Source organism: Polistes dominula, unplaced genomic scaffold (genome assembly GCF_049000335.1).
Source record: "Polistes dominula isolate Pdom_NZ unplaced genomic scaffold, Pdom_raw_medaka contig_27, whole genome shotgun sequence".
NCBI classification, from domain to species: domain Eukaryota; kingdom Metazoa; phylum Arthropoda; class Insecta; order Hymenoptera; family Vespidae; genus Polistes; species Polistes dominula.
In genome coordinates this window covers 1,531,246-1,557,432 of record NW_028300906.1, presented here as the reverse complement: position 1 = coordinate 1,557,432, position 26,187 = coordinate 1,531,246, and the positions used below count along the sequence as shown (strand labels likewise).

Below are 26,187 nucleotides of genomic sequence, written 5' to 3'. Positions count from 1 at the left end.
GTATTTCTTTTTTTTTTGTTTCGTTTTTGTGTTACGTGTTAAATTTATTATTAAATTATTTCATATTAGTTTGTATAATACAAAAGTAATGTTATACATTAAGTTTCGTTTTTTCTTCTTTTTTATTAGTGGTCAGTTAGCGGTTAGTAATAACATTAATTCTATTTTATTATGTTATCCCATATAAATAGAAGCATAAAACAAAACCCACAGTATCTTCTCTTTCCAAGCTGCTTACATCAACGAGGAGGAATACACGTTGCATGTAATTCCGAATTGTTTGTCCAACTGCTAACTAGTTCTCTGAACAGGCTGTTGTTGGCAGGTAGAACTGGTACGATCGTCAAAAAGGAATTTACATGCAACAATAATTACATATACCTTTTACCATGAGATTATTTTAAACCCTTCTTTAACAACCATTTATGTTATTTCTCAAAAAGAAAAAGATAAATATTCATTCGATTTCTAACAACACATAATTCTAAAAATCACGTCAATTCGTATCTCGTGCATCAAATGTTGAAACAATTTAAACAAATATATAATTAATCTATAGATTATTTAAAAGTTGATGTTCACGGTTAATCGACCACTCGTCACTTAGGTCGAAAAATAATAAGATCAAAGTTTAAAGGGTTGACAAAAAAAAAATGAAAGAAGAAAAATATTATTTGAAGAGTGTCGTGGGGCAAGGAAATCGATCGTAGTAATCCAGTTTCGGAATCATAGAGACAGCGAGGATGCAACCACAAACGACGGTTCATATCGGTTGTGTCGCAGGACAATTGAATGTCGATTTCCCAGTGGGCCAATCGGCGATTCCATCGAATCGTAATACCATACCTAGTGTATACACGATGTACATTCTGTATACTAGCAGACTGAGTGTGCTCTCGGAGGTTGATATCAACGGTGCTAACGCGTCACAGGATGAATCACCGTCGCTGAACTACACATTTGCGAGATTTCAATCTCTGACTCCTCCCGGATACTGCTGTTAGTCTAGTACCACCTGGACAACTTTGTTGTTCAAACCTGATCAGATTATTTTTTTCTTTCCCTGATTCGATATTTCCGAAAAAGGATAGATTTTTGTATTTTTTTATTACTTCATCTTCTTCTCGCTAACTTCCTGTCGCCCATTATAAACACCTTTCCTTTCGTTTCATCGAATGTATTTATTTTATTTATCACTATCTGTCACATTTTCGTCGTCATACATTTTCAAATCAACTTCCCATTCTAAAGAAATTTTCACTTCAAAAATTCTCCCAGATCGTATTACTACACGAGAGATAATACTCATTAGAAATAAATAGAAATAGTTGGTTGTGTACCTTGGGGAAGGATTGATGCGTGAGAAGAGTAACGAGACTTTCATCACGTAACACTTGGAATAAGGAGATATGAAATTGTGAAAGCCATGTTTCGGATTGAGTTTGGTTGTGAGATAGAGTAGACGAGTGAGAATAGGGAGGTGGGATGTGGGGTTTTGGATTTATCGAGTAGAAAGCTCGCTCTTCGAACGTGCTACTGTTAACAGTTTCCGGTAGAGTTAACAAGGTTTCCAATCCGTAACGACAAAGTGAGGTGTACAGGACAATAGGACGATATTATAGCCTACTTTCAATGAAAAGCTATCCCTTTCCAAGCAATTGTGTAGATGTGTTACACTAGTCTCTATCTTTCTTTTTCCCACAATCTTTATATATATATATATTTTCTTCGTTCAATAATTCTATCTTTGAAATATACCCAAGTCACCAGACCACATCATCATCATCTTCCTTGTGCTCCTAATTGTCTGGGTATTCGCGTGACTCGACTACTGGCTACCAACAAAAGTAACTTTATTTCATCATGGCACGTTCCTTGTAACCAATAATTTTCAATCATGACAAATGTCACGGTAGATTCCTATACTCGAGAACCTTTACTAGGTATACATTATTTCCTATTGTACATTTTCAAATCAATCTTCTGCTTATTCTTAACTTCATGCCTTTTTCCAACATTTCAAACACGTTGAATTCCTTGTAAAAGTTATATAATATCAATTAAACTTTGATTGAAATTATTTCATTTCGATGAAACTTTAATCAGAAATATAATATCAAAACGTTGAACCTTCACATCTGAACCTTGAATCCTTCGATGAAATTATTTTCACATTTGTGGATAAAGTCTTGTCTTTTCATTTTGTTCATTTCTGTTTCATTTAATTTCTTTTTTTTTTTTGTATTTTTCATTTTGAACTTGTTAAAACCATTTCCCCTGTACCCCGGAACCGTAGGCTAAATAAGCCAATAGGAACTCAATCCACTTTGATGTTAGCTATTCCAATTCGATAGACGCTCAAAGTTAACAAATTCAAAGTGCAAAAGGTAGATAGAAGTTAGGAAGTTAGCCTTGAAGCGATGTATTCGCTTGGCGTAACCAAGAAGATGAGTTGAAACTTCTGTTTTCCCTGTTAGAACAAAGCGAGATAGATGTAAAGAAAGAAACAGAGAAACAGAGAGAGAGAGAGAGAGAGAGAGAAATGAATGCAAAGATAAGAAAAGGGGAGAAGGTAAACGACAGGAATGCTGTCGTTGAAACAAGTCGCGTGTCCAATGAAAGCAACCCACGATCGATAGTCTTGAGCTTGCTTGCGTTCACCACGAGAATCGAGTTGAGAACGGGTGTACGGTTGAGGGTTGTACGAACGGTGTAAGGTCGGGGAAAAGGGGGGTTGGACTCGCGTAAACTCGACTCGAGCGCTTTCGTAGTTTCATTAACGCGAAGGACTTAAGCGGCCTAGTACGGAAGATACCGCTAATTCGAATTAAGTCGAGCAAAGCCACTCTCTTTCTCTTCCTCTCTCTCTCTCTCTCTTTCTCTCTCTCTATTTCTTACTCTCTTATTCTCTCTTACTCACTCTCTTCAAGCGAATATAATGCGTTTAATTAACCGAGCGTTAGCAACCAACCGAATTTACCACGCGAATCTCTCATTTCTTCCCTTTTTAAGGATCGATTTCTCTCGAACTATCTCATTTCTCGCAAATTCATACAAAATGTTTTAGGAATATGAATCATTTATTTAATAATAGAATTTCGTGACAATAGTTTTATTGTGTAATTATATAACATAATTTATAATATATGTATGTAATATGTAATTATAATTAATAGAGTATATTAATTAGTAATACAATTATAATAATAATTTAATAAATCGTATAATATAATATAATTATAATTATAATATTATACATTAATTAGTAATATAATTTATGTGTGTATATAATAATTATTATCTAGTTTTGAGAGTATTCATGAGAGAATATAAGGAAATTGATTGTTAGTAAGTAAACAACTAGCGTTAATTTATTACTATAAATGATTATTTTTTCAATTGTCATTTGTTCTAAATATTTTTGTTAACAACTTATAGAATAACATTTGAAATTTATAAATTTGTAAATTAATTTTTCTTAGTTTTATTTTATATTTTGATTTCAATTTCAATTACTAACAACCAAATGTACGATTTTTAAAATAACTACAATTGAGAATGATGAATATACTATATATACATGTATATAAAGGTATATAATTATGCAATTTTTGAATTGAAAATATTTCAAGTGATAAACTTTAACAAACGAGATACTAGGGTGTCAACAATAGCGATCCTTGATAATTGTGATTGATTCGGTAAATACGATCGATGTCGCTGGGCGTTCAAGATAATTAACGTGGCGCGAACGATGATACGACGATATATCTATGTATAAGTGAAAACGGAGAGAGAGAGAGAGAGAGAGAGAGAGAGAGAGAGAGAAAGAGGGAAGGTTTGTGGTTAAATCCAAGCTGGAAATTGGGTTAAGCCTTTCCTCTTTGATCGATATATTATTACCTTTTTGTGTTCATTCAAATGATAAAAAATCATCAAAGACAAATAAGGTCCTTTGTTCGAATAATGATCTTCATATTATTGTATAATAATTTATTGAAATGAGAACAAAAAATTGGGAAAGGAGAAAAATTGTGCAAATTAATAAAAACATTTTAAGAGAGATTTGTATCATGTAGTAACAAAATATAAATTAATAATATAGAATTATTTATATATATATATATTCGTAAATGTTTGAAATATAAAATTAATAAAGTGTATGTTGTTTTAAAAGATAATAATAATTTTATCGTTTGATGTTTTGTATCATTGATAAAAAAAAAAAAAAAATGTAATGAATTGGTTATATAGTTCTATGTCATTAAACAGAAATAATTAACAATCGTGTTGATTTATATTAACAATGTAATTTTTCTTCTATGAAAGAAAGGAAATTATAACAGAACGGAAATTAGTATCTTACCATCCGTCTTCATTCTCTCAGCCGGATATACTTACAGATTTCCATAAATTTTCACTAAGTCTAAATACATAAGAATATATATATATATATATATTATATAAATACTAATACTTAATAAATATTAAATTTAATAATATATATAAAAATATAAAAATTATAAAAGTAAATTATATGAGCACTACTTTTCCTAAAATAAATAAACGTAAAAATATTTCTTCAAATATTTCCATAGAAAATGTTGATTATATGAAAACAAAATTATTCAAAGTGCACCGACTAAGTTTTATTTTTGTTTTCCGTACATTCATTCACTTATTGAATTTTCTTTTTCATTCATTTTTTTATCTACGTTATTTGATTTTATTTTTTTTCTTCTTCTTCTTTTCCTTTCTTTTCCATTACTTCATTCTTTTTTTCTCAATCATTTTCTTTGTCCTATTCTTTTTACCGAAGCAAATATAGTTTGCAAGTGGATTCGCCTTATTTCGCATACTAGTTTCGATTCGACATATCTCGACGTATCTTGACGTATATCGAGCAAACTCGATCTCGAAGTTTATCGAAACCCTTTCAGCCTTTTGCTATCCGGCCGTTTTATTTCGCCGAGTGCACAACCATGTGTGTGTATACCACGATGTAACCAGTCATATATGGTAGTTCGTTGCTTTTCCTATATTGCTTTGGCAAATTGACACTCTGTGTGCCATCAAAATCAAAGTATAGAAATATATTTTCTATTATTTTTCTATTTCTTTATTTCTCTATGATTTTTCTTATTTGTAAGAACAAATGTTTTGTATTTTTTTTTTTTTTTAAATTCCTATCTTGTCAAAATTTTGATCTAGAATTTGTATATTTTTTTCTACAACCTACGATGGAAAATCATTTTAATAATATATATTATTTTGAAATATTATAATAGAATTTATTTATTTTATTATAATATAATTTATAATTATAATTATAAATATATATAATATATTAGTTGAATTTATTAAAAATATATACAAATAATAAGATTAGTAATTTTCCCGACCGTGCATTTGCGCCCGTACTTTTCTTAGTTAAAAAATGAACTTTTCTTTTCTACATTAATTACACATAGATCTATTTAAATAAATGAAAAAAATATATATATATAAATGTGTTAACACAGGTGTTTCTATATTTTTCATTATCCGTATAACCGTGTATTTTTAGTAGTAGTATAGTATTCGTAAAACCATATATCTGGTTTACTAAAAATTACACTGACATAAAATATTAAATACATATAAAATAGAAAATGAGTAATATTAAGAAATAACACACATACTCAAGAACAATATTAAAAATAGTAATAATAACCCCCGTGAGGGAGGCGGGGAAGAATACCCCCTCAGTAATCCCTGCTTGTCGTAAGAGGCGACTAAAAGGGAAACCTAGGATAAATGGGTAAAGAAAAAAAAAAATTGAGGAAAAAATTCTACATTTTTATTTAAGAAAAAAATAACAATAATTCTATTTCATAATAATACATTTAATAATAATAATAATAATAATATTAATAATAATTGTATCGTGTAATAATGCATTTTTATGTCTAATAATAGTAATGTTATTTGACAGATAATTGAAATGGAACAAAACAATATCTTATTTGAATTTATTTGACATAAAAATGTTGAGGAAAAAATACTGTATAATAAAAAAGAAGAAAGATAAAGAAAAATGGAAAATGTTTGACGACGTCTAGCATTCGTCATGCCATTGAAAAAGATATACAACAAAGTTCTGTCGTAAAGTTTGCACACGTGTTAGTATTATTACCCTATTACAAGGGAAAAAAAGGGCTAGGCTAAATCTACCAACATTTCTTCTTTTTTCTTTACTTTTTTTTCTATCTCTCGTTGTTAAAAAATTCTTTTTCTATTTACTTAGGCTTTTTCGTATCGTCAAAACAACCTTAAAAATGTTCTTATTATGGTAGTGACTTTCTCATCTTCCTGTTAACGTCGAACAATCATCATAGGAAAGTATTAAGGTGAAATTTACAACCCTTGTCATAAAATTCAGCGTTGACGGGTTTTGGTACGTTATGGGCTCGTTATTACTAGTAGAATATGGTGGTGGTGATGGTGGTGGTGTGGGTGGTCACCCCCCTGTTGCAATCGTTAACCAATATTCCCTGTCACTCTATCACTTCCTCTATTTCTCACACGTTTTAGGTCTATCTATCTATCTATCTATCTATCTATCTATCTATATATCTATCTATCTATCTATCTATGTATCTATCTATCTATCTATCTAGTAAAGCCCAACGGCGATTCGTTAACCGCAATCGAGTCGCAAACTTTGCACCATCCAGATGTAATTTTCACTGCTATCTACTGCCAGTTTGTGATAGATTTCTCGGAATTCTCTCTAGTTTTATTCTAACTCGTTTGGATTAATTTAAACGTTTAATTAAACTTACGAATATAGTTATATTTTCACCGTATAAATTTATTCCTATATGGATAAATGATGCGTGTATTTGTATATACATATATATTTCTATATAAGAGATGTTCAATTAAATTATAAAAGATATAAAATTGTCAATAAAATATAAATTATATAAAATAAATAAGATATATATAATATAAATATATAAATAATTTATGTAAGATGTTAAATGAAGTTATAAAAGATGTAAGAGACGATAGATGAAATATATATACACATATATTTCCATTAATATATTCTTAGTATTCAATTATAATTCTTATCTTGATATAATTTCAATTTGAAAAACAAAAAGGTATAGGAGTAAATTAGATTAAGTAATGTGATAATTTTAAAAAGTAAATGCTCTAAATATATATATATATATATAGGTTTTTCATTAATTAATATTTGTGCAATCACGGTATTGCCTTCTGTTAATTCATTCTCTTTCCCTTTCTCTTAATACCTCACGAGACCGCTCTCAGAACGATTTCTCCGAGGGATCCAAATGAGACAGAAAGAGAGTGAGAAACATAGAAGGAGAGAGAGAGTGAGAGAGAGAGAGAGAGAGAGAGAGTGAGAGAGAATTCAGTAGATTTGCTAGCAGCAAATGCTTTCGCATGGTTTGCGGTTAGTGCTTGCGTCAGCATACGCACTCTCTGGTACTACTACTGGTGTTTGCACCAACGAACACTCAAAGGGTTTCTCAAGCATCACGGAAAGGGATCAGCAGGATCATCTGTAGGTCGTGAAAGACGACGAATACCTTACCTACCATGAGGGATAATTTCTGTCTCTCAGTCAAAACGACTATTAGAAAAGGATGAGTTGTGCTTTATAGGTTCGCTGTCTCTGTTAGGGGTTGCAATTGCTTAAGGATGGTAAGGTTAAAAGTGTACTTCGAATTGAACTGAAGATTCTACGAAAGGTTTCATACGTATATTATGGATGCACGATCAAAGCAATCCGATCGTAAGTTAATCAGGTACCTCTTCGACATTTTCCACCTTTCAAAGGTGTGCATATATATATAAATATATGTACGAGTGTATTTATATATAGGTTAATGCATATGTGGTATATACTTTCGTTTCTAGTTGCTTAACGAAGCGATTTTTTTCTCATCTTTTTTTCTTTTTTTTTTTTTTTTAATTCAACTCCCGTTCATACGAGAATATGTTTCAATGAGTTTTTGATGGATTTGAAAGTTTCTTTTGTGTTTCAATCGTGAATAAATGTCCTTTATGTTTGTTGAAAAATCAATATAATTTTTTCATATAAAAAAATGACATGTGTGTAGTATTAATTATAAACTTTAGCACATAGATGTAATATAATTAAAAATAAGAATAAAACAAAATTGTGAGTATTATTAACTCATTATATTTATTTTTGCATGAACTCGTAAATAAAGGCATTTTGTCATTTATGTTAAGTTAATTTTCTTTTGTAAGAAGAGTAGATAAAAACAAAACGAAACAGAAAAAAAAATCATAAAGAATAAAATAAGCTTATTGAAGTTGACAAGTTTATCGTTTTCATTTTACGAGGATCGCGTGTATAAGACAGGGAACACAAGGAACACAGGATAACGAAAAGGATCGTAGAAGTGCTCTGAAGCATTGCAATTCGATACATGGAGTAATAACGCACTGTTAATAGCATCGTAATCGTGTTACATTACGACCACAAACAGTTAGACGATTGGTATGTGAGAATATTAACGGTTCAATGATCTTTAATAGTTTCATCGTTCGATTATCAGAAATGATATCAAAGAAATCGTTAAAAATAAAATATTACAAATTATATGTCGCGTCTGATAGAAAAATCTTTTGCAATATTAACCAACAAATTTATTTTTCAAAGAAAACGTACGATGTTTTACGTAAAATTTTTCTAATAATTAACATTTGTAATATAAAATTGATTTATTGAAATGTATATATTTTTTCTTCATAATTTGTTCATCATTTTCAATTAGAGATTAGTTGAATCACACGGATAAGACATGGGGAATCGTGATCTTGTAGCGAAAATGCTTGCAGGTGTTACAAACACGATATGATTAATGTTATCTCTAGCAGTGATTTCCACGCATGCGTTTAATCCCTATTCACGCATCTGTTCTTAGTTAGATATCAGGGCTGATAATATATCTATGTATGATCTAATTAATAAGCGATCTAATTCATTATACTTTTCAATACTTACAATTGGGTATTTATATTATTATTATTATTTTCTTGTTCTTTTCGTTTATTCAATATTTTTATCAAAAAATGTCTCTTATCGCGTGATATCTTTTTCAATTATTTGAAAAACATCATACATTCGTGTAATGATAATATATATAAATTCTTGCCTATATTCATTAGAAAGTATGACAATATTAAATTATTATTTTTACTTTTTATAATCATTGACAATACGAGTATTGATGTTATTTCCCATATTATGAAAAAAAAAAAAAAAAGCAAATGCAATATTCCATGTAACCATAGAAAATCAGATAAATCAAGCTCATTAATCAGACGGACAGCATATAGAATGTAATTATTCGATGGTAATTAAGTTCGCGAAGTGTAGTAGAGCCTGGAAAGTCTGAATAAGGTGGTCGCACGAGTACCCACCACCACCACCACCACCACCTACCCCACCCATGTTGAATAGAATGAGTGAGAGTGAGAGAGAAAGAGAGATAAAGATAGAGAAACTGATGCGACTTTTGATAGTATTAGTATCTACAGTAGCGAAACTAACATTGGTTATATCGGTGTGTTGGTAGTATGTAGTAACGTTACGTTGGTACTTGGTGTCAGTAGTGGATGGTTTGGATGGAAGGTTCTTTGTGGGTTCCGGCCTGATGGAGCTGTTCTGGAATTATACACGGGGTTAGCCCTGAAAACCGTCCGGCAGACAGCTTTTGCCCCCGGAAACTAATTTAACTCTCGCATCCTCCTAACCCCCTACCCCAAAACTCTTCCTCCACCACCACCACTACCACCACCACTATTTCTCTACCTCCTAGTCTCACGTGTACCATCAACAACAAGCGCGTGCTAGCTACTATTACTAACACACTATCTAAGCTTTACTTGTCCAATAGGACTACTACTACACTATGTTTGTAATACTTGGCCATCTTTGTCCAACTTAAAGTAGAAAGATTGCTGAATATACACAGGGGGAGAGAGGGAGGATTACCCTAGTCTTGTTAAATCGTCCAAAGAACCTAACGTTTTCTAGAATGTAAATAAAAAAAAAAAAGAACAAAAGTAGGGAAGAAAATCGAGTTAGTTGAGGGGTGGGTTGGATAAATGTTTGTTGTATTTGGTTAAGGTAAATTGTATTAACAATTAAAACGTATGTTGAACGTAGTTGTCATGTTTCATGTTTCATTCGGACAAATTGAATGAATTTCTTCAGCATGTGATTTTTCTACAATATTTTAGTGTGATTCTAAATGTTCATGGTTTTTTAAACGATGTCTATGTCTCATTATGGATTAGGAAAATTGATCAATAAGAGAATAGATGTGTGGTTATTCTCTATTATCAAGTTCGTGGTAGGTTACATTAGCAATTACGAGTAAGTAATTAACATTTAATGAAATTGTATATTCATGTATGCATATAGTGTGTTTATGAACGTAGACTATACAAACTTACAGAACGTACCGATACTGATCGGTAAAATATAAGTTTGATTATTGTTAATTAACTACAAATTGTTACAATTAGAAGTTTGCTTGTATAGATGGTGTAATTGGTAGGAGTAAGGTAATCAATTTTAAATAAATACTACACTACGAAAGACCATATATATGTATATATATATATACTACATGAATAAATGCATGATATAATTAATCAACGAAAAGTGTTATTTCAAATAATATTTATTTATTTAAACTTATGCAAATTATTTGAATGAATAAAACTTGATCATTAGATATTAGAAAATTGTTTTCAATACAAAAATCATTTTAATTAATAATTATATTAAATGTTTATTGGAAAAGGAGGGAATATTAAATCGTAACGATGAATTAGAAATAATTTTGTTGTATTATATTATCAAAATTAATAATTAATTAGTAACAATAATCGTATAATTAATTGACAAATTGTTAATTAGTTGACAAGTAGTTAATGTTTTTTTTAAGAAAATATTTTCAAAATAAATAACCACAATGAATGTAGCAACAAAATTGGAAAATGTTACATACATATATCTATATATATATATATATATATATATATATATATATATATATATATATTTGTTCATGAACTTATTGGGAAAAATAAAAAGTGAAAAAAAAAAAATATCTAAATAAAAAATGCTCGTTATTCTCGATAAAAAAAAAAAAAAAAAAAAATACTAGTAATAAAAGGCGTTCTGGGAGGGTTAGGGAGGAGGGGGTGTTTCGGGGGGGGGGGGGGTTTACCAACAACGTATTCGTAACGAGGGAAATATTAAATTCGTAGCAAATACCAACGGTTAATTCGACAACAATTCCGATCGATTGAACGTAACCACAACGCGTGTTATTCGCGAATGAAACAGACCCGAAAGTATTTCGGTTAAAATAACAGCACATCTGGAGTCGCGAATATTTTTGTTTTTGTTTTTGTTTATTTTATTATTTTTGTCTTTTTTTTTTAGTTTGCTTATTCAAACCATTTTTTTTCTTTCTCTCTCTCTCTCTTTCTTTTTCTTAATAATCTTTTTCCCTCTTTTATTTATTCGTACGAGACGCTGTAACGTTGTTAAATGAATTAATGAATTACCTATAAATAATAATTTTATTCATTAATTTGTTGTACCTTTACTTTGTTTGTTTCTTTTTCATTTTTTTCTTTTACTTTTTTTATGAACTTTTTTCTTCTTCTTCTTCTTCTTTTAAAGTGCATTTCTCTCTTTCTAAAAGTAAAAAGAACGTACTTGTTTGGTGATTCGTAATTCGGATTACTCAGGCAGATTTACAGAATTAAGAATTCATTTCGTTTTCCATTATTTCAAGGACGTTCGTAGAATGATGGACTTTAAAAGGTTAAAAGATAAACAAAAAGTAGCAACACTATCCATACATTTTAAAATAATAATCCACGGTAAAGTTTTACAAATCCTATTCGATGTTAGTTGATTCTAAATTTCGTTCTTTTTCTTCTTTTTTTCTATTATTAATATCAATCGTATATTTAATATTTCATGTATAATAAAAGTAATGTATAGACATTCATTTTAAAAATAAAAAAAAAATATTAAAATTTCGATTAGGAAGAAATGAAATTCGTAGAATTACAAACGTTTTCATGCGATAAATCGGATATCATGGTAAGGAGCTTGAGGAAACTACAAACGTCTTCGAAGAGAAGACTATAACAATTCTGATCCGATTAATCGGATTAAAGCTTCACGAGCGATCGGTTTTGCCCCCTAGGAATACTCAACACAAATTTATATCTATATATGTGTATATGTTATATATATATATATATATTTATATATCGTAGCAGCATTAAATGAACCTTCAATAAATAAGATAAATAAATCGATACGTTTCGTTTTGATCAAATATTTCCTTTTTATTTCTTTGATTTGTTGAATAGTACGAGCAAATATTACATTTTTTTAAAAAAAATATCTTATATTTTTCTCTATCGAAAAAGGTAAATAAAATAAATTAGAAAGATGATGTTGACAAAATAAAAACTCCTACCAATTTGGAATAAACATTTCAGATAATAAAATAATAAAATATATTTATATCAAATGTTAAATATCATATCTCGCCATTTAATTAAATAAAATGAATACTGACCAAATTTTAAATAACATGGAAAAAGGAACAACTTTAAATAACAAGTGACAAAATATTACTATAGGAGATTACGTAAACACAAAGATTAAATTGATTGATTTTTTGTTTTCAAGATGAATTGTTATAATCAGTTAAAGTATTCTTCTTGTAAAATATATAAAATGCTTTAAGAAGAAGGACTTACCAGGATCAGAGGAAGGATGCGCCCTGGTGAGTCTGCAAAGCTGTAATGGCAGATAACGAGTGTCTGCCCTAGGTGGTGACTTTGGTGGTGGTGGTGTCGCACTGAGAAATCCACGTTGCAATTCCCAACCGACTTCCTGTATGATCGAGGCTTTCCTGAAGTACGGTGTCACCTCTCTTAAGTATTTTACTGTAAGAAGAATAAAAAAGAAAATATATTTTTAATTAGGATATATAATAAATAGTCAAATATGTCTACTCAATTACACGTTTGAATTGTAGAAATTATGGATTCATAATTTTTATGATGATATGAATATTTTATATTTAATATTGTTTTCTTTTTTTCTATTATATATTATTGTATATTATATTTATTATATTTATTATATATTTTATATTATTATATAATATTATATATTACGTATATTATTTTTTCTAATCAATCTCTTTTGAAATATTTTCACAACAACAAAAAATATAAATCTATCTGTGTGATTATTCATTTATAAAATATCTTTAATATAATAATCAAATATTAAAATAATATAATAATAAAAATCAAATATCAAAAACTTTAAATATAATATATGAAAAATCATTGATTCCTTTGTGTTGGATAAATATTACACAAAAAGTGTTACATCGGATCTATACCATTCATCGATTTAGTATTAGACCACGTATTTCCGTTCAACCTATTGTAACTTTACGATCTTCTTTTTATGGCATAGCCTATTCGTGCGAATTCACGATTTTGCCCAATGTCTTTGGATATTTTCTTGGTTCCCTGTGTATGGTGTATTTTATATATATATGTAATATTGTGTATATAACACATGTGTGTTTCACTAGGAAAACGTTCTAGTAAGCTTTTTCTTTCTTTTCGTCTGTTGAGGTCATTTTATTCTTTCACGAGTAGTAATGCAACTTTTCTCGAAACTTAAAACACGTTGAATTTGTACAAATAAAGTTTTATTCTACAGGGTGTTCTATCTTAAATTTTTTTCTGTTCATTATGAAAAATATTTCATTGAAAATATATTAACAATCATTTCTTAAATTGATTATATTGAAATAAATTTACATTGAGATAATTATTAAAATATTTTAAAAATAATTTGACATATTTTTCTTGAGGTCAATAATCAAAATGAATTGAAATTATTATTTTAAGTTTGTTTGGTGAATAACTCGATTCTTTTGGAAAATGGAGTTAGGCTACTTTCAACATAAACAGCCTATATATATTTGTTGAGAGAGAGAGAGAGAGAGAGAGAGAGAGGAAGAAAAAAAATATTTAAAGAAATGTATGATCACTCATTGCCAAGCTATAACAAACTCCTATCTCTTTTCTACAAAGTAGAGAAACTATCGTAAAATAACCGATCAAAGGGTCCCAGAGAGAAAATATCTTTTTTAACGTACGACTAGAGAATTTTATCGAAGCGTCATTCGTTAACGTCAGAACGTAATACGTTTTTCGATGGAAGCAATAACTCCGCTCATTATCCGTACGTACATCCTTTTTCTCCTTTTAAAAAGAAAAAGAAAAAGAAAAAAAAAGAAAGAAGAAAGAAAAAAAATCATCCATTTTATTTTCGATCTTTCGTATTTAAAATTAAATCTCGAATAACTATAAGTAATATCCTTGTGTGCGTGACATTTAAGTATCGATTGAAATGAAAAATAATTATCTTTAAATGTTCAACTTCTAATATATTTCAATTTTATATAAGAATATATATATATATAATATATATTTATATTATTTGTATTATATAATAATTAAATAATAAATAAATATATTATATTATTGAAATATAATATTTATAATAGTTGTATTATATAATAATTAAATAATAAATAAATATATTATATTATTAAAATATATATTTATATATTTTTATTTATAAATATATAAATATATTTATATATATATTATATATTATAATATTATAAATATATTTATATTTATATATTTATATATATATAATATATATATATATATATATATATATTATTTTATTTATATATATTTTATATATTTTTACTTATAAAAATATATATTTATATTATTTGTAATTAATAACGGTATTGCTGATATATTTTTATATTAAGAAAAAAAAAAAGAAAAAAGTAATTTTTAATTAATATCTTTTCGAATCTTACTTTTCCAATAAAGAAAACCATAAAAAAATTATATCAATGTAACGTTAAAATGATGAATCATTGAATTTCATTCAATCATTCAATATTTCAATGGTTTAAGACAAAAACTGACAAAACAAACAAAGCAAGTAATTTAGAAGACAGTGTGTATTTAAATTGTTTTGTTAAAACTTTGTAAAAATGTAAAAAGTATAAGAGTGTATCATTGTGAAATAATTTTCAATGGGAATCTGGAGAAATGGGGTTGATAACAGATAGGAGAGATAACATTAACGTAAAGGGTGGTTGTTGAGGGAGGTGAGGAGCAATCGACAGTATTATGCGATCAATTCCCAATCCTATTTACAAGGATAATACAGATGGACGTCCGTATACCACTTTGTATCCTCGTATTATTAATAATTAACAGAATTTACGCACGGTCATTTGATGTGTCATTTCATTACGAGGGATTACAATCCTTACCGAGGCGCATAATTTTGAGACTAACTAAACGTATCGTTAGTAATCAGTTACCATATTCGTAGAATATATGATATTTTTATATTTTAAAAAAGAAATTTATATTAGAAAAATATTTTTTATCATTATAATTATTAACTATACAATTAGTTTATTAATATGTGTAAAAAATGTGTAGATATATTAATGAATATTATTTTTCATATTGATTATATTATTTAGGAAATTTTATATACTTTTGATTATATTATTAAATTACTATTACTATTATATATAAAAATATATATAATAATATATATAATATATTATATGTTAATTAAAAATATTATAAATTATTATATAATTATTATATTATATAATAATATAATAATATTATTATTTATAATATATTATAAATATATTGTTTTATTTATTTATTATTATGTAATATATATTTAAAAAATTATAAACTTACTATTACCATTATAAAATGTGGATTATTTATATATATATATATATATATATATATATATATATTTGCGTGAAAAAAAAAAATAAATGTATCGTGAATTATAATAATTATTATCAAATAAATTTTATTATTATTAATCATATTAAAAAATATTAAATAAAAATAGAGATTACTAAAGTATAATAAAAAGTTACAAAATTTTGCGAAGGGTGAAAGAAGAGAGAAAGCAAAAAAAAAAAAAAGAAAAGGGAAGGAGAACAAAAAAAGAAAAAAAAGGAAGAAAATATAAGGAAAAAGAAATCGGAAGACATTCGACACGTTTATCCTTACCCTTTTTCCATATTTTCGCGTGATTTCAATACGAAAATCATTTCCCTCGTGGACGACGTATCCTTTCATCCCCTAACCACTTCCTCAACGTGCACCAGGCAGACTTTCTGATACGGATTGGGAGACAGAAGAAGAGGCTTTGGCCGGATATTAAAAATATCTTCCAACGACGAACGACGGGGATCGACTTCCGGTTCGATCGATCTTTTACTATTTTTCAAACTCCTACGAAAGATCGCTCGATTGGTCTTCTTCTTTTATATCTTTGTATATATATATATCTAGATGGATAACTCTAGTCGTAGCTATTACATATTACTCGGAGAACCCTACAGTTTTATTTATTCTTTTTTTTTTTTTTATTTACTTTCTCAATATTTTCTATCGAAATAAAAAGATATGAGATATAAGAAAATAATAAATTATTGTATTTTATATATAATATAGAATACATATTATATAAAGATAAATAAATAAAAAATAATATATTATAATATAATAATAATAAATATATAATATATAAATATAAATAATAATAATAAATATAATATATAAATATATAATATAATAAATAAATATATAATAATAATGAATATAATAATATTATAATATATATAAATATATAATAAATATTAATGTAAAAAAAATATATATAAAAATAAATACATATAATATAATAATACTAAATATATATTATAAAATAATACAAAAATTTATATAATATATATTAATAAATTAAAATATTAATATATTTACATAAAAAGTATACAGTATTAACATACAAGTATTACAAGACAATATATGTAAGAATACAAATTTATGATAAATATTACAAAATGATAAAAATAAAACAAGAAATTAATACACACACACATCACAATAATGAAATTCATTTGAAATATTTAATAAAGCATAATATATATTGTACATATATACACAATATATTAACATATTACAATATACACATCTATATATATATATATACATATGAAAACTCGAGTTCGCAAATGCCGAGACAGCAATGGCGATTCGTCGACACACACAATGGCTCGTTCGAATAACACAGATTATTCTCCTAGAATCGTTTCCTCTTTTACGATCGTTCAACCTAAACTCGACGTTTCATCGAAGAAAGACGAAAAATCGCGGGCCAAAGAAAACGAGAGAAAAAGAGAGAGAGAGAGAGACAGAGAGAAAGATAGAGTTTTACGAAAAATAGATAGAAAAAGAGAGATAAAGAATAGATATAAGGAGAAATGAAAAAGAAATCAAGACAACCATTTTCTCTCTCTCTCTCTTTCTCTCTTTCACTCTTTCTTTCTTTCCCTCCTTTCTTCCTTTTTCATTCATTTTCTATCCTTCTCTTTCATTCATTTTCCTCCCTTCTGTTTCTATTTCATTCTCTTTTTCTTTCTAAAGAACTTGGTCATCTCTTTCCAACCAATACTTCTTTCTCTTTTTGTTCTCCTATTCCACCTTAGGAAAAGGTACTATCCCTTTTACGAACCTTCTGTCGTATTCCCTACCCTCCTCCTCCTTCTCCTCCTCCTCCTCCTCTTTCTCCAATCCCCCCCACTCTTTTTTTCTTTTCCTACCTTTACACTTCATTCAACCTCTCGTACTTTTTTCTCACTTCTTCGAAGATCTTTCTTCCACCTAGGGTGGGGGAAGGGAGAGAGTTTTCTTCTCGTTATCGATAAAAAGAAAATGAGAAAGAAAAAGAGAATGAGAGAGAAAGAGAAAGAGATCGAGAGAGAGAGAAAGAGAGAGAGAGAGAGAGTGGGATAAGGTATCCAACACTTCGATCGGATTTCTTTGTCATTGGTTCGTTCTCTTAATCGTCCACTTTTTCATGATTTTTATCGGCAATTTTCCGTACGAACAGGGGGAATATCATCGTTTCTCTCTTCTTTACCCCGTTGTCTCATAAGAGATACATAAGGAAGAAAAAGATAAAAGAAGAAAAAACAAAAACAAAAAAGCAAGAAGAAGGAAACAGTTGGTGAACAGGGGTTGGTTGAAGGGTGGAAGGAAAGGTTACTACCATGTCGATGGTAAAAAAGAATAAAAAAAAAAAAGAAAAGAAATTGCTCATCGTTTTTCAACACGAGTTCGACTTTACGAGCATCGTCATCGTTCGTCATTGTGATACGTCAAAGATGAACGAATGAACGAATGAACGAACGTTTCATCCAAGGGAAGTATCTTCATGTTAGTTCTCTCGTTGTCCGTTGGATTTCTTCGAGCGTGAATAAAAAATGTGGGTTAGTTCATGTCGATGAGGAATGGTTACTACCCTCTTTTCCACCCAACCCTTCTTCTTTTTTTCCTCCTCTTTACTACTACTTTCCTACTTTCCTTCGTTTTACTCGTTTCTTTCTTTTCATATTTTTTTTTTTTTTTTTTTTTTTTTATCTTAAAGTTGTTCGATATTTTTCTTTCATGTTGATATAACTACGACGATCATTTTAATGTTGATTTTAATTTATGATTCATCGAACACGTTTGTTTGTTAGGGGAGTTTCGTTTTAATAAAAAATACTTTAGGAAAATAAAATTAAAAAAAATAAAAAAAATAAAAAGAAGACGACACATTTATACAATTAATTGTTATTACATTTTAATTGAATTTATTTTGATATATTATTATAATTTATTTAGTATAATATATATTAGTATAATATAATTATATTATACTGATATATATGTATATAATAAATTATAAAATAATATAATATAATTACACTAATATATAATATATTATATAATATATTTAGTATATATTTAAACTAAATATAATGTACTGTAATAAATATATAAACTAATATACTATATTAATTATATCTATATATTATATACTAAATATATTAGTATAATTATATTATACAATTGTATTTTTAATTAATTTTTTTATTCAACACTCTTCGCCAACAAAATTATTTTTTATTTGTTTAAATGTACCTGTTAGAAATTGAACGTAGAGGAAATTTAACTTCGGAAAAATTGGAATTCAGCAAAGGGTGCGGATTAAAAGGACAAAGGGGCAATCGAAAAAGTTTAGGAACAACTTTTATTACATCCAATTTTAACAAAAATATTTTGAAAAAATGTTTTGTATTTTTCTGTTTTGTTTTTTTTTTTTTTTAATATTACTTCACCGTTACACGTGTACACATAGATGAATTTTATAGCTTGCTTTGTTATATCGATGAGAATACGTATTCAGAATCATGCTCAAGGTTGTATTTGAAGCTGGCAAAGCGGATTCGCGTTTTTACGTTTTTGTCGAAAAAAAAAAAAATAAAAAATGAAAAATAAAAAACAAGCAATGTGTACTACTCTCACTCTCTCTCTCTCTCTCTCTCTCTCTCTCTTTCTTTCTATTTTGTTTTAATATTTTTTTTGTTTTATATTTTTTATTCTACTCCCCAATAGAACACGTTGCGTTCCTTTTATTTTACCCGATTGCAGAATGCATTTGCACGTTTATGGTGATATCTAAAACAATTTTTATTCTATAAATGTTTAAACATTTTTTGTTTATTTATCAAATAGAAAAAAATTGTAACTTTTTTCTTTTGGAATTAAATAAATACATCGTCGTTTGTATTTCAAATAATAGCAATTAAATGATTCTTTATTTTTTTTTTTTTTCAAAAATAATTTCAAATGTTAAATTTCGTTATGAAATTTTTTAAAAGAGCAAAAATAAATTTAAAAAAATCTTACGAATAAAAAAGAGAAAATGGGATAAGTCGTAATAAAAACTACTATATTTTGCTTTTCGTCCAGGGAACAATAGCAGCTTCGTTTTAAATTCAGAATGAAATTTGAGCACTTACGAGAATCCATTTCTCTTATTTTCTTTTACTCTCCTCTTCTCTCTCTCTCTCTCTCTTTCTTTGTCTCTTATTCTCGTTGTCTCCATGTTTTTTTTTTTTTTTTTTTTTTTTTTTCTTTAGAAATTATTCGCAAAGTTTCAACGAGAAAGAAAAGTTTGTTTCATTTTCATACTTCGTTTCTGTTATTTTTTTTTTCTCATTTTTTTTTCTTTTTTGCTTTTCTCTTTCTTATGAATATTCAAATTTTTTATTTTTTATGAATTTTGAATTGCGAATAATTTTACTTTAATGATAGATAAAATCTTTTATTAAAAATAATTCACATAGAAAAAAAGTAAACTTTAAAATTGCAATATTTAAAAGTAAAAAAACAAAAAAAAAACAAAAAAATCAAAGAAAATGTAATAAGAAGTAATTACCTAAGTAATAAAAATTGAAAAATTAATGAAGTTAAATTTCTGATGGATAAAATAAATAATTAAATTATAAATAAATAAATTATTAACATTATTAATGTTATTATTGTTATTATTATTTGGAGATATATTTATTCCATATGTGTTTCTGTAGACGATATTATTAATGTAATAGTTTGGACAGAACCACCGATAATAAACTCTGATAGACGAGGGAGAACCGAAACGATCGAGTATGTGTGGGGAAACGAGGGAAACTGAAATTCGCTGGAAACTGTAACACCGCAAACGATATTCGATATAATTTTGTGGATTCGTACTGCGGGCTTGCCTTAACCCAAATCGCATACTACACCTTCCGTACCTTTCAGAAATTGGCAAATTTTCCTTTGTGTCTAATGTATTACTAAAATTATATTCAATTAACTTGCCTATATTGTTTCTATACAATTTAATAATGAATAATATAATAATAATATTAATAATAATAATAATAATAATAATTGTATTAGTAATAAATAATATAAAAAATACTTTGACGAATAACAAACACGTTTAATCACAGAAACCAATTTTTGTAATATTTAATAACGAACGGAGTTTGTGTGTGTTTAGAATTTAATTTAAATTGACAAATTGTTTCTATACAATTTAATAATAAATAATATAATAATATTAATAATAATAATAATAATAATAATAATAATAATTGTATTAGTAATAAATAATATAAAAAATACTTTGACTAATAACAAACACGTTTAATCACAGAAACCAATTTTTGTAATATTTAATAACGAACGGAGTTTGTGTGTGTTTAGAATTGAATTTAAATTGACAAATTGTTTCTATACAATTTAATAATGAATAATATAATAATAATAATAATAATAATAATTGTATTAGTAACAAATAATATAAAAAATACTTTGACTAATAACAAACACGTTTAATCACAGAAACCAATTTTTGTAATATTTAGTAATGAACGAAATTTGTTTAGAATTTATTTGCAATTGATAGAATAATTAATTATCATCTTCCTTTTTCTATTTATAATCAATTTTTATATATTATATCTTTAATATGAATCAATCAAATGGTAATTTGGCAAACGTTATTGAATATATAGATTTTTTTAATAGCTTTAAAATGATGTATCGTAAGACGGGGTGGGTAAAATTTAAAATTGTAAATTAAGGGTAACTTTTTTTCAGTATAATATTATATAATTTTAATGATATTACTTACTTGTTTTTTTAACTGTCCCCATGGTATCTAAATTTAATTAATTTTTTTTCTTTTTTCTTAAAATTCAAATTACTTAATATCGATAATATTATGCTCTGTGAATGATAAAATGTACATTAAAAAAAAAATATACCAATAAAAAATAAATATAAATCTTAAAAATAATGAGTAAAAACTAAAGAGAAAAAAAAATAGAAGAAAAAAAAAAAAAGAAATGAATGTAACAAAGATGACACTTGTAATAAGTTTATGTGAGTTTCATGTAGAATTCTCTTGAAAAAACACTGAAACCTCCGTAAGAAATTACGAGGGGTTCTTTCCCTCCCCTACACCGCTACCACTTTATTCGAGTCTTCATAAATTATACAGCAGAAGGGCCGCATTTAAATTTCAATTATCCGTTATTACGGCAGTAACGTTGGAGTAAGTAGCAAGTCGAAAAAGAATACACGTGCTATCTTTCTTACCCTAAGAATCATCTTTTTTTTTTCCTATCTACCTAGTTGAGAAGCCAAAAAAAAAAAAAGAAAAAGGAAACGTGTTTTATGATATCGTAAGTTTACCCCCTTATCGAATCTTTCAACTTATTGGTTGCAATCGTATCATCTTAATGTTAAATTAAATATTTTGATTTATTTATTTATTAAGATCTTTAGAAAAGTATGAAAAATTGTTAAGATACAAATTTTAATTAAATCATACTATGTAATATATATACCATATAAAAATTATATTATTAATTTATTATATTTAAGATAAAATTAATATTAATAAAATAATAATTAATATTATATGTAATAGTTAAATATTAATTATATATTTTATATTTAATTATAATATATTTATTATAATATATTTTATATTTTATAATTATATATTTTTAAAAATCTAATATATATTTATATGTGATATATAACTATATTAATTAATATTTATTTAATTATATATTTATTTTATTTAATATTAATTATAATATAATAAATAATAATTATTATTATTATATATTTAATATTACAAATTAATAATAATAATAATAATAATAATAATAATAATAATAATAATAATAATAATAATAATAATAATAATAATAATAATAATAATAATAATAATAATAATAATAATAATAATAATAATAAATAAAAAAATAATTATATAAATATGAGATTTCAAAATAATATTTTCTTGGTATATAAGAATATAAATTTATATTAAATATAATATATTAAATATATATATATATTTTGTATTAAAATAAACAAAAAAGAAAAAAATAAAATAAAATAATACTTACATCAGAATGATAAGAATTCTTGTGAAATATTTAATAAAGTATGCAAATGATAGTAAGATTTTCATCCGTTATTAAATATTTGAATAGAATTTTATCCATTCCTTATATATACTTGTATATATCGATTATCTTATCTGAATTCAAAATTTCTCTTCAGTAATATCATCTTACATAGAGAGATCTTTTTTTATTACTTTGATTAATTGGATTCGTTTAAAATCGAATATTTAGATCGAGTTAAGTAACATTTGTCTTCTATCGTGCTTTCAATTTATATTCGTTCTTATGATCAATTGAATTCAATTATATTCATTTTAAATTTGTCACAATTTGTTCATGCCTCTCAATATTCCTATTATTATTTTATTAAATTTCATTTATTTTTCATTTAATAATATAACAAATGATGTATTATTATAATTTCTTATTTAAAACTAATGATCAATTATTCTTTTAAATTAATTATTTTATACAGTTTGTCTTACATTAGTTGAAACATTGATGATCACTTTTTAAATATGACATTTATCATTAACACGTTAAATATTTAATGTTCATTTTCGATGTAAACTTTATTTTAACAAACACGTTAACATTTTGTTAAATTATTAAGAAACGATTTAATTAACATGTAATTAGAAGGTCAGTAAAGAGTAGCAAGTAAGTTAACGACGTTGATGATTAATGTTTCAAGTTACTTACGTATGTTACTTCTTGTTTGAAGTCTTTAATGAAGTTAAGACGTGTGTGTTCTAACAAGTTTCTTTTAATAATATTACAAAATATTCATTTGAAATTATCCTAGTTTATAATTAATTTCTATAATAACATTATTATTATGTTACTTTTATTATTACAATACATTATACATTTTTTTCGTGTTAACCAAAAAAAAAAAAAAAAAAAAAAGAAAAGAAAAAAAAAACAGAACAACCAAAATACGTTATAAATTCAACAATTTTATCATATATTTCACATTTATTCAAGGATTTTTTTTTGTATCACTTTTTATACCTCATCTATCGTTAGCAAGTTCAAATATTATTCTTTGCAATTCATTCGTCGTTTGAAAGTTTTCTTCTATCTCTCTCTCTCTCTCTCTCTCTCTCTCTCTCTTTTTTCTTTCTTCTTTTAAAACACAGAAATGTAAAGAAAGACAGACAGAGAGAGAGAGAGAGAGAGAGAGAGAGAGAGAAATAGATAGATAGAGAGAAAAACGATTGCACCGAGATTGAAGAAGAGTTGAGAACAAAAATGAGAGAAAAGTATAATAATAAAAAAAATAAAAAATAGGAAAAGAAAAGAAAAAGAAAATATAGTGTAGAACGTACGATTTTTGTTCAGTAATATCTCGTCGTTATATTACAACGTAACTAACTTTAAGAAATATACAGAAAAATGAAAGAAAGAAAAATCATGTGTTCAAAAAGAGAAAAAAAAATACCGAAATTTTTTATTAGAAATATTCGAATATTTTTGGAATATTTGCATGCTAACAAAAATAAGAAATAAAAAAAAGAAAAAAAAATCATCCTGCATATACGTTATTCAAAAGAGATTAATTGATGATACTTTATACATATTTAAAAAAAAGATACGCGTAATCTTTGAAAGCTTTTGTAAAGTCTTCTTCCATCTATAGTACACTCAATTAGAATAATCGGCTTATACCTTAGATACGAAAATAAGCATAAATTAATTCCCAAGCGTAAGAAGAGACCAGGAACGTTATTACGAAGTACAATTTCTAATTCCAAATATTATATATTACATAAAGTTAAATTAATTATATATATATATATATATATATATATATATATATATATATATATATATATATATATATATATATATATTTATTATATTTATTTTTATTATATATATATATATATATATATAATTCTATATAAGATAGATATGTATATATTATTTATTATATATAGTATATATAATATATAATTATTAAATATATTATACACAATAAATTATATATTTAAATACTATATATTTATTATGTATAATATAATATAATATTATATATATATTTTCCACACACACAATTATTATATATAATATAATAAATATATATAGAGAGAGTAAATTTATTAATAGAATATAATAAATATATAGTATATTTATTAATATATTAAATATTTCGTATATTTAATATATATATATATTAGTATCTTACTAGATAATCTAAAATAAAATCTTCTTGCCAAGTATAGTAGTCAATTCCTAACAAAATGTTTAATAACCAACCAACAACGATTGTTCGAATTGAATGAATTTTATGAATTTTAGTCATAGTAACAGTATCCGAATATTTTTGAAATTCACTGTATATCTAGCCCTGTAACTCTCTCTCTCTCTCTCTCTCTCTCTCTTCTCTCTCTTGATGATAGCTTTTGAGAAGAGCTAGTTGGAGAACATTGATATTCGACGAACGAGCTTGCAATCGAAACACTATTCCCCGGAAGTGCGAGAAAGGGCGGAAAGAGAGATAGAAAATATAGATAGAGATAGATCTAAAGGTAGACACAAAATAAGAGAGATAGATAGAGAGAGAGAGAGAGAGAATGGTCTATGGGGTACGTTTATGGTCGATCGATTCGAACAACGCGTTGTCCCGTCCGTTGGGATTCGATCGGTTTCGTGGCCGATCGCACGATGAATGTGGAATAAATGGCGAAGGGTTAGCTTGGTGAAGCCCTCTACCCTTTCCCTTTTACCTTCCCTCCTTCCTTGATAAGCCTACATTCGCGTTCAGACCATTAAATCCACTGGCCAGACTAATGGAGAACAAATTCCTCGAGAAAGTGGAATATATAACGAAAATCGATTTCAATTCTATGATAGTTAGATCGATAGATCGATTTATCAGTAGAATGAGAAATTTTTCATGTTGTTTATATGATTTTTAAATAAATGGCTGAAATTATAATTTGGATAAGGGTTATGATGGAGTGTTTTGGGTGAAATGGTCTTCATTGATTATTAACAAATCGCGTTGAATTTTTGAAGAATGTTAATATTTTATAAGCATGAATGTAAAAAGAAAATGTATAATAATCATGCTTAGCTATTTTACGAGTATTCGAATTTACTGTTATCGTTAAAT

At 26.5% G+C, this 26,187-nt stretch overlaps 1 protein-coding gene across 3 annotated transcripts in view; it reads right to left on the bottom strand.

The window, feature by feature from the left end:
* Positions 1–26,187, bottom strand: part of Syn1 (Syntrophin-like 1) — a 372,537-nt gene that overhangs the window by 117,247 nt on the left and 229,103 nt on the right. For all 3 annotated transcript variants that reach the window (XM_089179568.1, XM_015325465.2, XM_089179569.1), the window contains exon 4: positions 12,853–13,041. In XM_089179568.1, coding sequence (XP_089035694.1) covers positions 12,853–13,041 — 189 coding nt within the window. The remainder of the gene's footprint in view (positions 1–12,852; positions 13,042–26,187) is intronic.